Source organism: Atractosteus spatula, chromosome 20 (assembly GCF_055471065.1).
Source record: "Atractosteus spatula isolate fAtrSpa1 chromosome 20, fAtrSpa1.hap1, whole genome shotgun sequence".
Classification (NCBI taxonomy): Eukaryota; Metazoa; Chordata; class Actinopteri; order Semionotiformes; family Lepisosteidae; genus Atractosteus; species Atractosteus spatula.
In genome coordinates, this window is record NC_142725.1 from 10,484,580 (window position 1) to 10,499,745 (window position 15,166).

Sequence of the window (15,166 nt, forward strand, 5' to 3'; positions counted from 1 at the left end):
TTTAAAAACGATCTTAAAATTATTCTATTTCCGATTTGGTAATAAGCAAAATTAGATCAAATTTTAAATTTTAAATTATTTGCGGACCTCTATAAATACAGTCAATACGACTCAGCTTTCACATCTTTCACAAGAGGTAGTCCTTACCTTTGCACACTGTGCCGTTCTCCACAGCCTCATGCCCAGCCTTGCACATGCACTTCCCGATGGGCACCATCCACTCGCCATCACCATTGCAGTAGAGCTTGATGGGAACATCCACTTCCTCTGCGTTGGGCACACAGATCCCCCGCGCTGTCACCAGGGAGGTGCTCTCGGCACCAGAAAGAGTCTCTTGGAAGATGGCCCCGTTCTGGATGACCCGGGGACATTTGCGGTAGAAGACCTTGACGGCGATCAGAGACATACAGCCCCCGTAGTCCTGGAAGGCCAGGTAGAAGCCATTGCGCGAGACGGGCCCAAAACTCCTCACCTCCGTATTGATCTTCATCACTCGGCCCCCCAGATCCACCTGGGAGAAGCTCTCGTCAGCCGCAATAGTGTCCACCTTGATCCACGGGTTCTCCATCCAGGCGGGTGACGACTTGCTGACCGAGTCCGTGTCGGACTCATAGTAGTAGAGGTTGAAAGTCTCTTTACAGGAGCCCGGCACATTGGGGATGCTGCTGCAGTCGCGCACCGAGAACTTCATCTCGACGTGGATGCGCTGGGCACCCCGCCGCCTAATGTACTTGGTGCGCACCCAGTTGTTCTGGTTAGTCTCGAAGACGTTGCACACCTGGTAGGTGCGGATGGTGTTCATGTTCTCATCATAGCCACTGACCTCCTCCCACTGTGGAGTGAATAAAGACGAACAAGTGAGTGAAGAGACCGGGCCTTTCAAACAGAAGCGTTAAGCTGTTTTCATACCTCTCATGTTTTCTGGAACCAGTTTCGTGCTCTTGGAACCTCTTTTCCATGTTTTTTTGCAGTTCTTAAGCTCATAAGGATTCTGGATTTTGAAATCCAAAGAAGGCTAAGACGTGAGCTGTTCCATTAATAAGCTATTTTCCCCAAACCTTATTACAAGGAATGTTAGGTAAGAAATGATAAGGAAAATTAATTTGGCAGCTTTATTTTGGCATCAATGTGGCTTGCCTTAATTTCCCTAAAGACTAAAACACTCAGCATCTGTGCAACCCAGCACTGGAAGCACTCAACTAAAACTACACACACTAGGCTTTCAGATGGCTCACAGTGTGAACTGCACTCGGTTGGCTTGTTTTCCCAGTATACAAAGTTTTTGCATTGTTTTCATCAAAGCAAAGCTGTTTTTAGTAAAGTGGTAAAAAAAGAATGCTTCATATGCTGTGTAAGATACAGTAAAGGTCCTTATTTTCTAATTTAGTATAGTGCCTTTGATGTTACCAGTATAGTACCTTTGATATTTACTAATTAAGAAAGTTCTGAACACAAAAAAGGATAATAATTAACTCCAGTATTTGTAAGATTTGCTAGCTTAATTGTTTTTAGGCTGTAGGAACTTCTAAGAGAAAATATTTCCTTCAAATAATATTTTATTCACATTTTAACTATCATATTAAAACAAATATGTTTATCAAAATAGCATGGAAAACAAGAAATGAAGATGATTATTGGATCAAATGACCAAATATTGGTCAAATATCTCCCTCTTGATGAATCATTAATTTATGCTATGCACTGGAGGCAAATTCAGATGGAGGAAGGCTAGGCTTCAAGAGATCTCTTCACTTGGGCTTTGAAAATCTCCAGTTGTTAATGGCAAAAATACTAGCCTTACTGGCTCGGAGTTGTGTGAAAAGTCCTCAGTGGTAAAAGCCAACCACTGGATTAGTCTTAACCTTGACCTCCGGGTCTGGGGCACCTCCCAAACCTGCCCCCCTGCTTTCTGAGCACACGAACAAAGTGGAGTACATGTGATTCTCCCAGACACGCCCCTACTAGCCCCTTCTCCAACCCAATTGCCAATCTTCACTCCTCACTTCACAGCTGACATAATTCTTCAAATTAATCCCCACTTAACTAGGGTTTTGACAGGAGAGCAGGAAAGTCAATCTCCAATTAAAAACATAAAAATAACAGATTTTCTTTGATTAATTAGAGCATTTTTATTCTCTGTTTTTTTATTCTATGTCCCAAGTATTTTCTGCAAAGGAAAGCAATAGGGTGCTCTGGCATTGGAGGACTCATTAAATCAGGCAATTCAGTGATTCACAGTTGTTGTTCTGTAGGTACTGGATGTGTGCACGTTTTAAGGTATGTTTTTAGGCTTTATTATGTATGATGGAAAAAAAGAAACCTCCTACATTAGTTACTACAATGTCGTAGTAAGAACTTTGCAGTAAAGCTCAGCATGCCAAATTGTTGAATATCTCGTTTGCAACACACTGTACGTTCCCGATGATTCAAATAATATTGGATAAAAGGACCACAAATGAAATGATTACAGAGTTTGATCCACTTATAGCATTTCACAATCAGTCTTCAGATGTGCTGTATCCTATAAGTATTATTAGACTGTGCATCTGAAAGTGTCAGGGTTATGGATGACCATCTCAGGACTGTATCGGTCTCAGATGGAGGAGTTGGATGATGGTTTACTTGAACAGGGACCCTGACGGGGTGAGTAAGGAGCTATTAGGGTCACCGTGCCACAAAAAATGACTCTTTTTCAGGGATTGGTGGGGTAAGGGCTGGGGAGGGGGACACTACATGTGATGTCCATTTATCCCAATGAAACCAATGCCTTTGACAGATCAAATTGAAAGAAAGGGAAAAGAAGTGCGGGACTAATGAAAGGGAGAGAGAGGGGAAAGCCCAAACAAATGTCTTTTGATAGAGGGCCCCTTTTGTCATGCCACAGCTTTCCTGACACCCTTTCATGAGAGCCAGTGGAGGGAACCAAATGGGGGATAATAAGGGGCCCCCAATCAAGTGCAAAGTGTGAAATTAGAAGAAACGTCTTCATTTTCACAGTTTGTTTCTGTTAATTTGACACCCTGGCAAGGTCATGTGTTTTAAGTTGTGGTGCAATGATGGGGATGTGGGTTAGAGAGGGTGGTGGCACTGGGGGGGGGACTGGTAGATATTTCTTGATGCGGAAGGAAGGAGTTGGCTGGATTTAACTCCAGGCTCTTTCTTTCCTTAATGATGGCTTTAACACAGCCTGGAAGTGCAATGACCTTGAATTGGCTTTGTTAAGTTCCCAAAGTTCGGGACTCCACCTGCCACTACCTTTGGACACTGGATTTAACCTCAAGAGAAACTCTTTTCATTAATTCAATGAATAAGTAACGATTAGAGCACAGACTGTCGTGTCTATATAACCAGTGTCATCAGAGACCCAACATCACCGGGCTGAAGTGGAGAATAGCTCACTAAATAATACAGCAGAAAGCAAACTGCAAAGTTGTATTGCAGCAGGTGTTTGTTGGCAATTCTTTACATGCTGCAGTGCTCTTTGGAAACCAATTTTTCAAACTAGTTTACTTAAAGAATGAAGATGTTAGCACACCCACAACCTTTGCCAACACCTTGCTCTATAAAACAGTGTGAATTAATTCTGATCATAGTATGTCTTTTTTCCACTGAATTAACAGGCAGTCTACTCTTCATAGCTTGAGGCCTCATTTCCTGAGGTCCTTGAACAACTACAAACAGCCAGTGCAATGCAGCTCCCACTGTCCAAAATATTGAATTTTCCTCAAAAATCTCAACAAACTGAAGACAACATTCTTAGTTTTCTTTTTTCTTCACAACTGGGAATTTATTGATTGCCTACCAGAAGATTCAAAAGCATTCATACACATGTATGAAATGTTTTTAGAAGAAATTGGAAGTGCTGTACTGTATAATATAGGAAAGATGCACTTATTTCTAAGTGGGACTTAAATACAGCTATTGAATAAAAGAAGATATAGGAAAAGAGTCTTTACCCTATTGCTTGGGATGACAGAGTACATAGTCTGGCTAAAATGTAATTAACACAGTGCTCTAGGAAAACTGTTCTGGTGTTTTATTGTTCACAATAGCTTTGGGTTACAGTGAAATATAAATAAATCAATCACTTTTTTGCAGGCAGAGTAAGTATCAGACTACAGGTTGTGAATTACAAGACAGAATCAAAAGCTATGAAGTGCAGGACTTGTTTTTGTAATCTTTAAATTATTGCTGAATTCAGTTTAAATATTGAACAGGTTTGCTGTTGTGTCACACTTGGTTTCTCCTCTCAGCCTCCATTAAGACCTAGGATACCGATTATAAGGAAGGAAAGACTATTTTAGAAACATCAGAGTGTGCTGTGTGAAGGACCACACTAATGATTCACCAGTGCTGGCGAGTTCAAACTGTTATTCTAAAGGCACATTTATTTTTTCACCTGCTTCTTGACAGTGCTGAAGAGGCACTAATGGAATGTTTTAGTGCTCCTCATCAAGGTTCAGAGTACATGTTGAAGTGATGGCTGAGAATAGAGCGCTTTAGTGTACTGTTGTGGTTTTCAAAACTACCCCTCGGTCTGGAATTCGACCACTTCAGCGAAGCTTGTTCAGATGTCCTGACTGCTAGTACACATATTCTTTCTATAGTTTATGCTAAGGCTCAGGTCTAAAAAACCAGACCTTTGGTAATATTCCTCATGTTTTTGAATTGGTAGAATTACATGTTCACAATTGTCTCAGGACTAAGAACTCAGCTGAACCAAACACTGAGCCACAATGTATGGACATGGGCATCCACTGATACTGTTTTGATAGATTAGTGGAGAAACATCTGAAATTGACTCATCATGTGTTGACTATTGGGATGTTAGCATTTTCCCACCCTTCTCAGTTATGCTGGGTATATTTCCATGGTTAGAAATATACAAAAAGAAACAAATTCATAACCCGCTTTTTTGTGTGACCAAAATATAGCATACATGACAAAGTTACTGCTGCTGTGGTGACCAATTGTTACCACACAATGCAATATTTGTACCTCACCATGTTTCCAGATCCCGGCATAACAAGAAAAATGTCATGTGGTTATACAAAATGTGCAGTGATCATCACTTCCAACGCTTTACCTCATATTGCAAAACATGAGCATGGTCTGAAAAAAGAAGCTGTTTAACTTTTATGACTACCATGATGAAAAGTCATTTGCCAAGTCAATGTCAAGAGTCTTATTCACACTACTGCAGGGCTACAAGGAAACGACTTTCATTTGGAAACAGTGATAGCTCCCTATCACTACATTTTTAACTATTTCTCAGCAGCAGCTAAACAGGTTCATAAGCTGAAAACTGTTCTTAACTGTGTGGATGCCAATTACACTGCAAACACATCTCGACAAGGTGGCCAGCTGTAAGGAGGCTCAACAATTGCTGGCCACCTAGTGTTACTTTCTGTCACCCAGATTACTGCAGACATATTATGAACACGACAAGGATGGTGCAGCAGTGCCACGAGAGCTATTGCATACATCTTTCCAAAAGACTACACTGAAACTCTTCTGTGATGTTGTGCTCAATGTTGAAGGGAAGGAGCTAACTGGCTGTGAACTGAACAAGATCATGTAAAATGAATCCTTTCTTTGTTTTTTGAGAGAAGTGCTTTGCTGAAGCAATTTCCCACACCGCAGGCAGCAGCAAGCGAAGATGACTTTTTAGCATTCTATCAGCATGTTTCAAGATATTTAGCCAAGAGGTTTGAGTTTTCTGATGAGAATTTCATTTAGTGATTGACATGCTTAAGCACTTAAAGAGTTCAGCTTCACTGAGCTGCGTGCTCTCCAGCTGCATGCTAGACTAGACTAGACTTTATGATGAGTTTTGTGTTGGTTTGACAGCCTCAAAGAAATCGCCACAACTGCCTGTCATGGACAATTTTAGTGACAGGGAGAAGAACATCAAATGTGATCACTCTAGCCTCTTTTGTTCAAACATCTTGGTCACCAACTCTTCTGGTGTAAGAGTGTTCTGAATGACTGGAACATGGACTTTCCAATGGAACCAGGGCTATATGGGTTTTGTTAAATGTGAAATCCAGATTTAGGCCAACTGTGGAAAGAAATGCCAAGAATTTGACACTCGCATTAACTTAAGCAGAAGGCACTGCTGGAAGCTGCACAATCCAGCAAAAAATATGATATATCATTTTGATTAATTTTTCTTAGTAATTAGTAGGGTGTTTCAGCATAATGTTATGTTTTAATTTATTTATGTGGGAATTGTTTGTATGCCATCTAACCATATAATGGTGTTGGTCTTGTACAGATTTGGACAAATGTCAATAATATGTTAATAATATAATTATATAATAATACACTGTTCCTGTCACTATTTGTTCTAGGTCAACTCAGTGCTCCTTTATAAAGAGATATAATTAGTATCAAACATGACCGTAGTACACCAGCTCGTTTCAGATAGAACTAATTGTACAATATATATTATTATAAATGTGACTGAACATGGAGATATCAGGGGTGACACAGCCCTTGTAATTTTAACTGAAATTATTTTTTTCCTGGGTGGCACAGTGGTGCTGTGGTTAGCATTTCTGCCTTACAGTGCTAAGGCCCTACGTACAACTCCTGGGGTGCCATCTGTGTGAAGTTTGTACGCTCTCCCCATGTTCATGTGAGTTTCCTCTGGATGCTCCAATTTCCTCCAACAGTGCAAGGACATGCTGGTAGGTCAATTTGCTTCTGTGAAAACTGGCCCAGGTGTGAGTGTGTGCATGTTTAGGTCTGTGCCTGCCCTGCAATGGACTGGTGTCCCATCCAGTTGTATCCTGCCTCCTGCCTTACACCCATTACTTGCTGGGATAGGATTCGGCTTCCTCAAGACCTGCACTGGTTAGAATATAGATGGATGATGGATGGATGGGTTTATTTTTTTCCCTTATTGGAGTCCCACAATGTCTCACATAACCTGCCCTGGCATCCTTCAATTGAATTAATTCCTTACACTTATACAGCACTTTTCTGGACACACCACTCAAAGCTCTTTACAGGTAATGGGGATCCCCTCCACCACCACCAGTGTGCAGCACCCACCTGGATGATGCCATGGCAGCCATAGTGCACCAGAATGCTCACCACACATCAGCTATCAGTGGGGAGGAGTAATGAAGCCAATTCATAGATGGGGTTTATTAGAAGGCCATGATTGGTAAGGGCCAATGGGAAATTTGGACAGGACGCCAGGGTAACACCTCTACTCTTTTCGAGAAATGTCCTGGGATTTTTAATGACCACAAAGAGTCAGGACCTTGGTTTTATGTCTCATTCGAAGGACAGCGCCTTTTTACAGTATAGTGTTCCCCCTCACTATCCGCAGGGTGAGCGTCCCCTGCTGGCCCCACTAACACCTCTTCCAGCAGCAACCTTAGTTTTTCCCAGCAGGTCTCCCATCCAGGTACAGACCAGGCTCACACCTGCTGCGCTTCAGTGGGCTGCCAGTTGTGAGTTGCAGGGTGATATGGCTCATGGCATGAATTGATCAGATCTGGTCATGCAACTGTGAAGACGTTATATACAGAATTGAGATTTACAACCTCAAAAACTGCCTGGAATTCAGAGCAAAAAACATAAAGAAGCAGAGAAAATCCTGTTTTGCCTGGATTCATAGAGTCTCAAAATAAAACGAGACATAATCAGTCCCTTTCTGGATGTTCCCACACTGATTTATATGCAAATAGATGTCCACTTGCTCCTAATATGGTTCTTGCTTTGCAAGATTAAGAGAATTTATAATATAAAAAACTGCATACTTTACTTCTTGTCGAGAGTTTATTAATTAGAAAGGTGTCAACATATAAGAGCTGAGGAAGAAGCATTCCAGAAGTGATTTGAGTAAATAAATAATTCCTTTACAACAGACAACATTAAAAGCTCCCTGGAGCAAGTTGTCCAATTTGCAGTTCTGGGAAAACTGTCTGAGTTACACAATCTTCCCTGAGGGGACATAGGACAAAAGACGGCAAGTTTGAGCAGCATGTCTGATAGCAGACAGCCTTCTCTCTCTCCAGTTCCCAGCCATGAAAAAAGAACGTGCTGCCAAGCCTACGAATTTCCACTCCAGAATTACAAAAGCACGCAGTGACAATTGTGGTCAACTGCAATTACAATTACCCACACTGACAAATGATCTACTTTAATTATCTTTACCGATACATACCAACATTACTTTCTAATGATTGTTAACTGGAAGCTAGAAAACCCAGATCAATTATTAACTCTTCAGTCCCTGTCTTTTTCACTTTTCTTAAAATAAAGAGGTAGACACTGATTTTTAGAATATATCGTTTAAATTAATATGTCACGGTTTGTACACCAGAATGCGCTATGCAAAATTATTTGCTCCACACCAGTGAAAAATCATATGAATGGCAAAACTGAACTGCAGCCTAACAACTACAACACTTTAAAAGAGAGGTATTCACTGAGTATGAGTATGCCACATAATGCAATGCTAGGCAAGGGGTAATTCAATAAGCATGATTATGTCACGATGTCACATTGATCACACACTCAAGAAAGCATTAGCTCCATACAAAATGATACTACAGAGATATTATTTACAGTTAAATTAATCAAACACACACCATAGCTTTACAGAGCTTACTCAAGCAAAGCTGTTAATATGAGTTATAATTCCCAGTCATCACCTCACACCAGCAATCTGTGCTCGCTTTTCTTACCTCAAAGCACAGTCATTACAGTAGAAACCAATAATGAAATTAGGTTTTCTACTGCATGACAGTGTAGTAGTTCCCTGGTGCATCATCTGACAAAGCAGTGTTTCCGGAAAGAAATGTCTACTGGTATTGCAAAGCTATGTCACACTCAACACCTGCACAGTTATTTGAAACACTGGCTACTGCCAAATGTGCGTCATTAAAATTCTTATTGACGTGTTTAATTGGAAGAAGAGAAAAATAATTTTAGTATTGTTTTGGTAGGTGGGCCTCATTCTGTGTAACACGTAGTCAGAAAGTTACACAAAGGATGGAACTTATCGAAAAGTCATTCAGTCATTGTAGCTGGAAATTAAGGCCTCTCTGCCTATCATTTCTTTCATCTTAATTTCTGAGATCCTGTATCGAGGCTATGTTGTTGACCATTTCACTCTTCACCATATGTCTCTCACTGCCATCAAAGCAATTGACTGCTTTTGCGCTAACATTGTACTCAGAGAGCTGTGCACACAAGATATCAGCCTGCCCTCTCTTGTACCTTGCTTGTTAACTGTAACAGGATGCAAAGATATTACCTGACCATTAGTGTCATGCTCTTCAAAATAGTGTTAAAAAGATTAGGTAGTATATACTCCCTTTGAAATACATGGCTGCCCTCATATTTGTCAAGACAATGGCCATCTTCATATCGGAAAACAGTTTCTATTATTTTATTTTAAAACTTTTTTATTATCAAAAAGGATGAATACAATTGTCGTATGCAATCTGAATATAAGAAGAAAATGATTGTCTGACTTTAGCCAGCCTTTTAATTATTACATTGTACAAAATATAGCATAATTCAGTATCAGATGCATTCTATAGCACATGTACAGTACAAGGCTGAATTAACAGCCTCCACAGCAGTAGTACCAAAAGTTAGTGAATTATCTGAAAGTGACATCAACGTTAAAATCTTATCCAGTGATCTGAACAGAAGAGAATAGGATTCATTAACTCCTGTACTGTCAATGCTGCAAGAAACATTCATTTGCTGAAGCAAGAGAGATGGCAAAAGTCAATAAAGTGCATAAAGTTTTATTTCTAAATCAAATTCTATTGGGGTTCTTCTCAATGCTGATAATGCATGAGCTGGAGACCTCTTTGAAGACCTCTATGGACCCATTTTCTGAGGGAAGGCGAGAGACAATTAAGCAATTTCAAGAAAATACAGGAAGGATTTTCTGAAAACACAGAGAAAAGTCTAGCCATGCTGCAATACTGCATATTGAGGGATTTCGGCTGTGTGGTAAAGGAGGATTTAATAGATTCACTCTTCTGTAGTACTGCTCCCAGAACGGAGAGAGATGGAAAGATACAAAAAGAAGAATCCTTCTGTTAACACACGTCCTAAGATTTTACATTGATCACAATTCAGAATTGCTTCCAGTATTAGTGGCACAGTTGACAAACTCTTATAGTTTTTGTTTTAAATGAAGAAGAGTTTACAGATTATATAATTTTGGTTATCGAAAGTCAACCCCAAGCAAGTCTGCTTTTAAACGGTTTTCGTTGCTCTGGGCTCTCATGCACTGTACAAGGAAAGTGTCCTTACTTGAAATTATAGTTTTAGCTGTATTGGAGAGTAATTCACATGTACTGTATTATCTATCAGTTCTTTATAGTTGTTCCACCATTTTACACAGAATGACTGTCTAGGTTTTTGATATTAATTGAATGTAAGGTCCCTGCTAGCACTATATATGAGGAGTCATTCAGTTAACCTATTGAATCATTTAACTCTAACCTTTATTGTACTAACAGGTTCTACTTCCAGAAAAAGAATTTGCTTGAAGACAGGAGATGTGCCTTTTATAGTCAAATCTTGACCAAAACATACAATTGATCTGTTGATGGATAAATGGTAAATGGTAGAGTTCAGTTTCATACAAATCCCAAATTTCAACAATTTACTCACATGCATCTGTGAGGATAGTAACTATTTTGTAAAATAATAATTGGGTTGCTTTGCTCAGAAAAATTTGAAGCATGCATAAAGTCTACTGTTGCAAAGATGACACAGGACACAGGTGCTCTTCCTCAGGCTTGTGCCAAATCATCACTAAATCGCTGTAAATAATCTCCAGTTCTAAATACTTTAGAAAATATATTCCTTTATAACATGCACAACGTGACTGGATGGATAAAACAAAGATCATTACCAAATAATTGGCATCTAACCAAGCCAAGGGTCCTGATTCCAGAGTCAAAATAACCACATTTAGTAGAAGGTTTTAATTTTAGTCTAGACCCATTAGGGCTTCTTTGGCATGTTTCTGGGCTATAAGCAGGACCTGGCAGTATGTTTGGAAGCTGATGGAGTTGAATAAACTGATGCTGACATTTTAAAAGGTGTTGACTCGTATAAGGCTTCATACATTCATGTATTTTCTTGAAATACTGGCTGTCTGTAAAGCTTCTAAAAACACTGATTTTTTGCTAAACATTTACAAGAAATTGAATCTAATTAGGAATTGGTCAAAAGCACTATTTATACAGCTAAATGCCATCATAAAACAGACAGTTGCAATAAGGTTTTAAAACATTACTTTGAAACCCCATTTTACCGAAACGTTTAGATTTTTTCTTCAACAAAAAAAAAGTTCCAGGCATTTAACTCCAGACATTTGTTGCCATGTCATGTTTAAGGCCATGCTTCTATCTGTTAATTAGACATGACATAAACAACTCAATATTTGAGTGGTGTCCTGTCATGCTTTCTCTTCTATATGTACACCACTTCTCTATTTAATAACCTTAATAAATCCAGGCAATAAAACCATTAAACACTTCCATTAAGTGTCCCTGCATCAATCATCATCAAACCTGGTAGACACACGTCTGTAATCTCTCTGTAATAAAAGCTTTAGAGAATTAGGGGCTAGTCTGTCCATAAAGGCATATTTGTGCAGTAAAATTAAGATGGACAGCTTATCAAGCTAGTTCAACACACCCTCCTGGCTCTACAGAAAGATAACCAAAGCCCAGTATAACTTTCATTTAATAGTGTTCCTTTTCCAGTACCATGATTTAAACATCACACTATTTTCAAATAGATTTTTATGCATATTATATAATACTGGTTAATAAAGGATCATCATCAGGAAAGACAAGATTGCAGAAGTAATAAAAAGAGTAGATCAGAGACATTTATTTATATTCTCTGATAAAGTGACTAGGCAACAATGAACCATATCTATATAATATAAAAAACACTCCATGTCTGGATCATAGGGCCTTGTGAAAACACTTCTTTAATACCAGTAGGTATTCATAAATACCTCTTCTCTTTTCACAAAAAAAAAAACTGCTGGTAACATAGCATGTCTGCAAACTCTGCTCCAGTATGCCTGAATTATTACGGTGATGAAAACTGTGGAAAAAAAATACTCCTGAGGAATGTAAAGCAATTTTATTTAGAAGGGATCCAATAGCAAAATATATCCTATATAGTATACCACAGCTAAAAACCTAAGAGGGGTAACTACATGTGAAATGTGAGTCCCTCATTTACAAATCACAATATAATTTTTTATTTCAAATCTTTGTTGTGCTACTTGGGAGTTTTACCACTTTCTATCTCTATGGAAATATTTCTCTCTCTCTGCCATATGAAGCATTTACAGTAGATCCAATAACTGAACCTCCTGGGTACAAAGACTTTGGGAGCAACAGTACATTTTCATACTATGCACAGATTTTCCTACAAGTCACATCTGTTAGTAGTTTTATTTTTTCTCAATCTAATTTTGATTTCCAAGGTTCCCTATCCTTTCTTAATGTTTTCTTCAAAGTGGATCTGCATGTACAGTAAACAGTATGTATCTCTCTAAGCTAGTAGTAGTCTATACAACCTCATAAATTTCAGACAAGTATGCATCCTTCAAAGAAAAGATCGATACAAAAGTATTAGTGTAAAATGGGTTAAAAGTACATGATTTAGTAGCTCAAACCTCCAAGCTGGAAAATGGTTTATTTTATAAAATAAACTTCAGAAAGAAGTCAGGACCAAGGAGGATAAATTATTTTCTTTTCTTTGCTGCATTGGATGACATGGTGAACACATCTGTGCCCACCCATTAATGTCAGGTGGAGTGGATTCTGCTGTATTGGAGCAGAGGAAGACTCGGTGACCTTTGGCCTTTCAACATCCAATGCACAAGCCCAGTGGGGAAAACCAAAATGAAAACTTTAAAATGTCTGGCCAATGTTTTAAAATAAACATGCATGTGTTGTGTTTTGAAAAGGTTATTAATATAAAATATCAATATTGTATATTTTAATATTAATATTAAAATATACAAATATTCTGACTACAAAACATGCCAGAAACAAAGGTAAATATTGTTTGCTTTCTTAGTTGTCACTAGCATACCATCTTTCTTTTGACTACCATTTGACTACGATGGTTTCATGCTCTTAAAGCAAATGTTTGTCATTTGAAAGAGTTGGCAAGAGAAATACTGTATTATTTTATGATTTATATTACAGGGATGCTTTTATGGAGAGTAATTTCAAATATGTGAATTGACAAACACTACAACAGTGCACACACCCAATGTTAAAAAAACACACTATTACAGTACACAGTATCCAAAAGGTTAGTTCTTAGTATGCTGTCCACATTCACTACTATTAAACCTCAGTGGAGCTCAGCACTATCACTTACCTGGCTAGTGTTAACATTGCTGCTGTGTGTTGCAAATAAAAGGAAAAGCCATGGTTATACTCACCCCTGTTGATGGATAGACTGTCCAGCCCAACTCTGCTGTTGCAGTTGTTGAATCCATTAGCATTTCTGAAAAGAATGGAGGAAAAGGTTACCACGAGTCAAAATCCCAGTTTGGTACACAATCAATTCAACTACAGAGGGGAAACGTAATTAGTTCAGCAGACCTGCTGCAACACAGTAATGTAAGCAAGAAATTCTGACAGCCTGGTGATATGCATAACGCTGACCTCTATATTCCATGATCACTTTATAAATATTTTGAAACAGACATGTTTAAGATAAACATGTCAGAAAAACTTGTCTAAACATGCTAAAATTCATCCTCCCTCAGAATTCAAACACACTAAGAATAGACAGTTTTCACAACAAAATGAATGGTATAGGTTATGGGTTATTTGGTATGTTGATTATAACTGAAGGTTCGTGCCACTGTGGGTGTATTATTTTCTCCCTATAACACAAATATTTCAAAGCTCAGAACGTATTTTAAATCATTGTCTAATCACGAACAGAATGAAGGATTCAATACCAAATCATGTTTGGGAAAGGTGCACTGTACTATGTTTCAATTCCTTTAATACAAAAAAATAAAATTAATATTCTTCAACTGACATTAATACATGGCAGAACGTTGATCTGGATATATATTTTTTTCTGTCAATGCCAACAGAGATGTTTAAAGATTTATCACTGTATTTAGCACAATTTCAATTTTCAAGACAGATCTCTACATATGTGTCCTTTAACCTTTGACCTAGGATGAGTTTTCTTCCTAGGTGTAGTGACTTGACCTGACCTCCCCAATAAACCCCGGCCATTTGTTGTATCATGAGCCTAGTTTAGTCTTAAAGGTCCCCAAACAAATTTTAACAGGGCAAGAACCTTTATCATTGAAGGACAAAAGCTCAATAATAAGCCTCTTACTGCACAAAGCCTGACCAACATTCCACACCAACCTGTCAACGATTTCACATTGCTCATGAAACCTTTGTTGGAAGTGTGACGTGTCATAGTATGTAACATACGTTCAGACTACTGCACTCAAAGAAAAAGATGAAAAATTACAAATCAGCCTTTCTCGCATCAAAAAACAAAACAACAAAAAACTGCAGAGTGGAGCTCATTCTCTGGAATAAGGATCTATGGCCAACTTATTGGAATCAATATTCTTCAGCTAGCATCACCGACATCCAGCACCAGATTCCTGCAAGAAATCCCAATAGCAGTTCACAACCTTCAAAGTGTTTGTTCTCTCGCCCAGTGTCATCACTCTGAAAGACTGTGGAAAATCCCCAAGGCTTTGAGTTTCAAGACCCAAAAAGGGGAAAAAAGTAATAATAGTTTTTAATTCTTCACGTTCTTCAGCCAAAAATAAATAAAAAGGAGAATCATCTAACCTACAGGCTCAACAAAACCCCAAAGACTGTCACAAGTGTTTGGATAAAACAAGAGCAATCTGACAAGACGGTGATAAGGTTTTGGCAACTCTTCTGTTAAAACACAGCTGAGTGATAGGCAGACGCCTCCAACTGTATTCTCCCAGTAACTGATTATAGTTATTCAGCACTTTAATGGGATGCTTTGTAGCATCTTCTCCTGCAGGAAGGCTTTGATTTTTTAAATATTTTTTTTCTGTCACTATTGTATGACACTAAAATCCTTTCTTTCCTTTGTGACTCACCAGCTTTCAACA

General features: G+C 38.6%; 1 protein-coding gene across 5 annotated transcripts in view; it reads right to left on the minus strand.

Annotated features, from left to right (window-relative positions):
* The window catches only part of LOC148817507 (ephrin type-B receptor 2), a 119,762-nt gene extending 106,225 nt beyond the window's left edge, over nucleotides 1-13,537 (minus strand). For 3 of the 5 annotated variants that reach the window (XM_088938103.1, XM_088938106.1, XM_088938108.1), the window contains exons 1-2: nucleotides 13,475-13,537; nucleotides 148-832 (exon numbers count right to left, since the gene is read on the minus strand). In XM_088938103.1, coding sequence (XP_088794229.1) covers nucleotides 148-832; nucleotides 13,475-13,537 — 748 coding nt within the window. Of the gene's footprint in view, nucleotides 1-147; nucleotides 833-13,459 lie in introns of all 5 variants that reach the window. The other 2 variants (XM_088938105.1, XM_088938107.1) reach the window with 1 other exon arrangement.
* Between the last annotated feature and the right edge of the window lie 1,629 nt (nucleotides 13,538-15,166).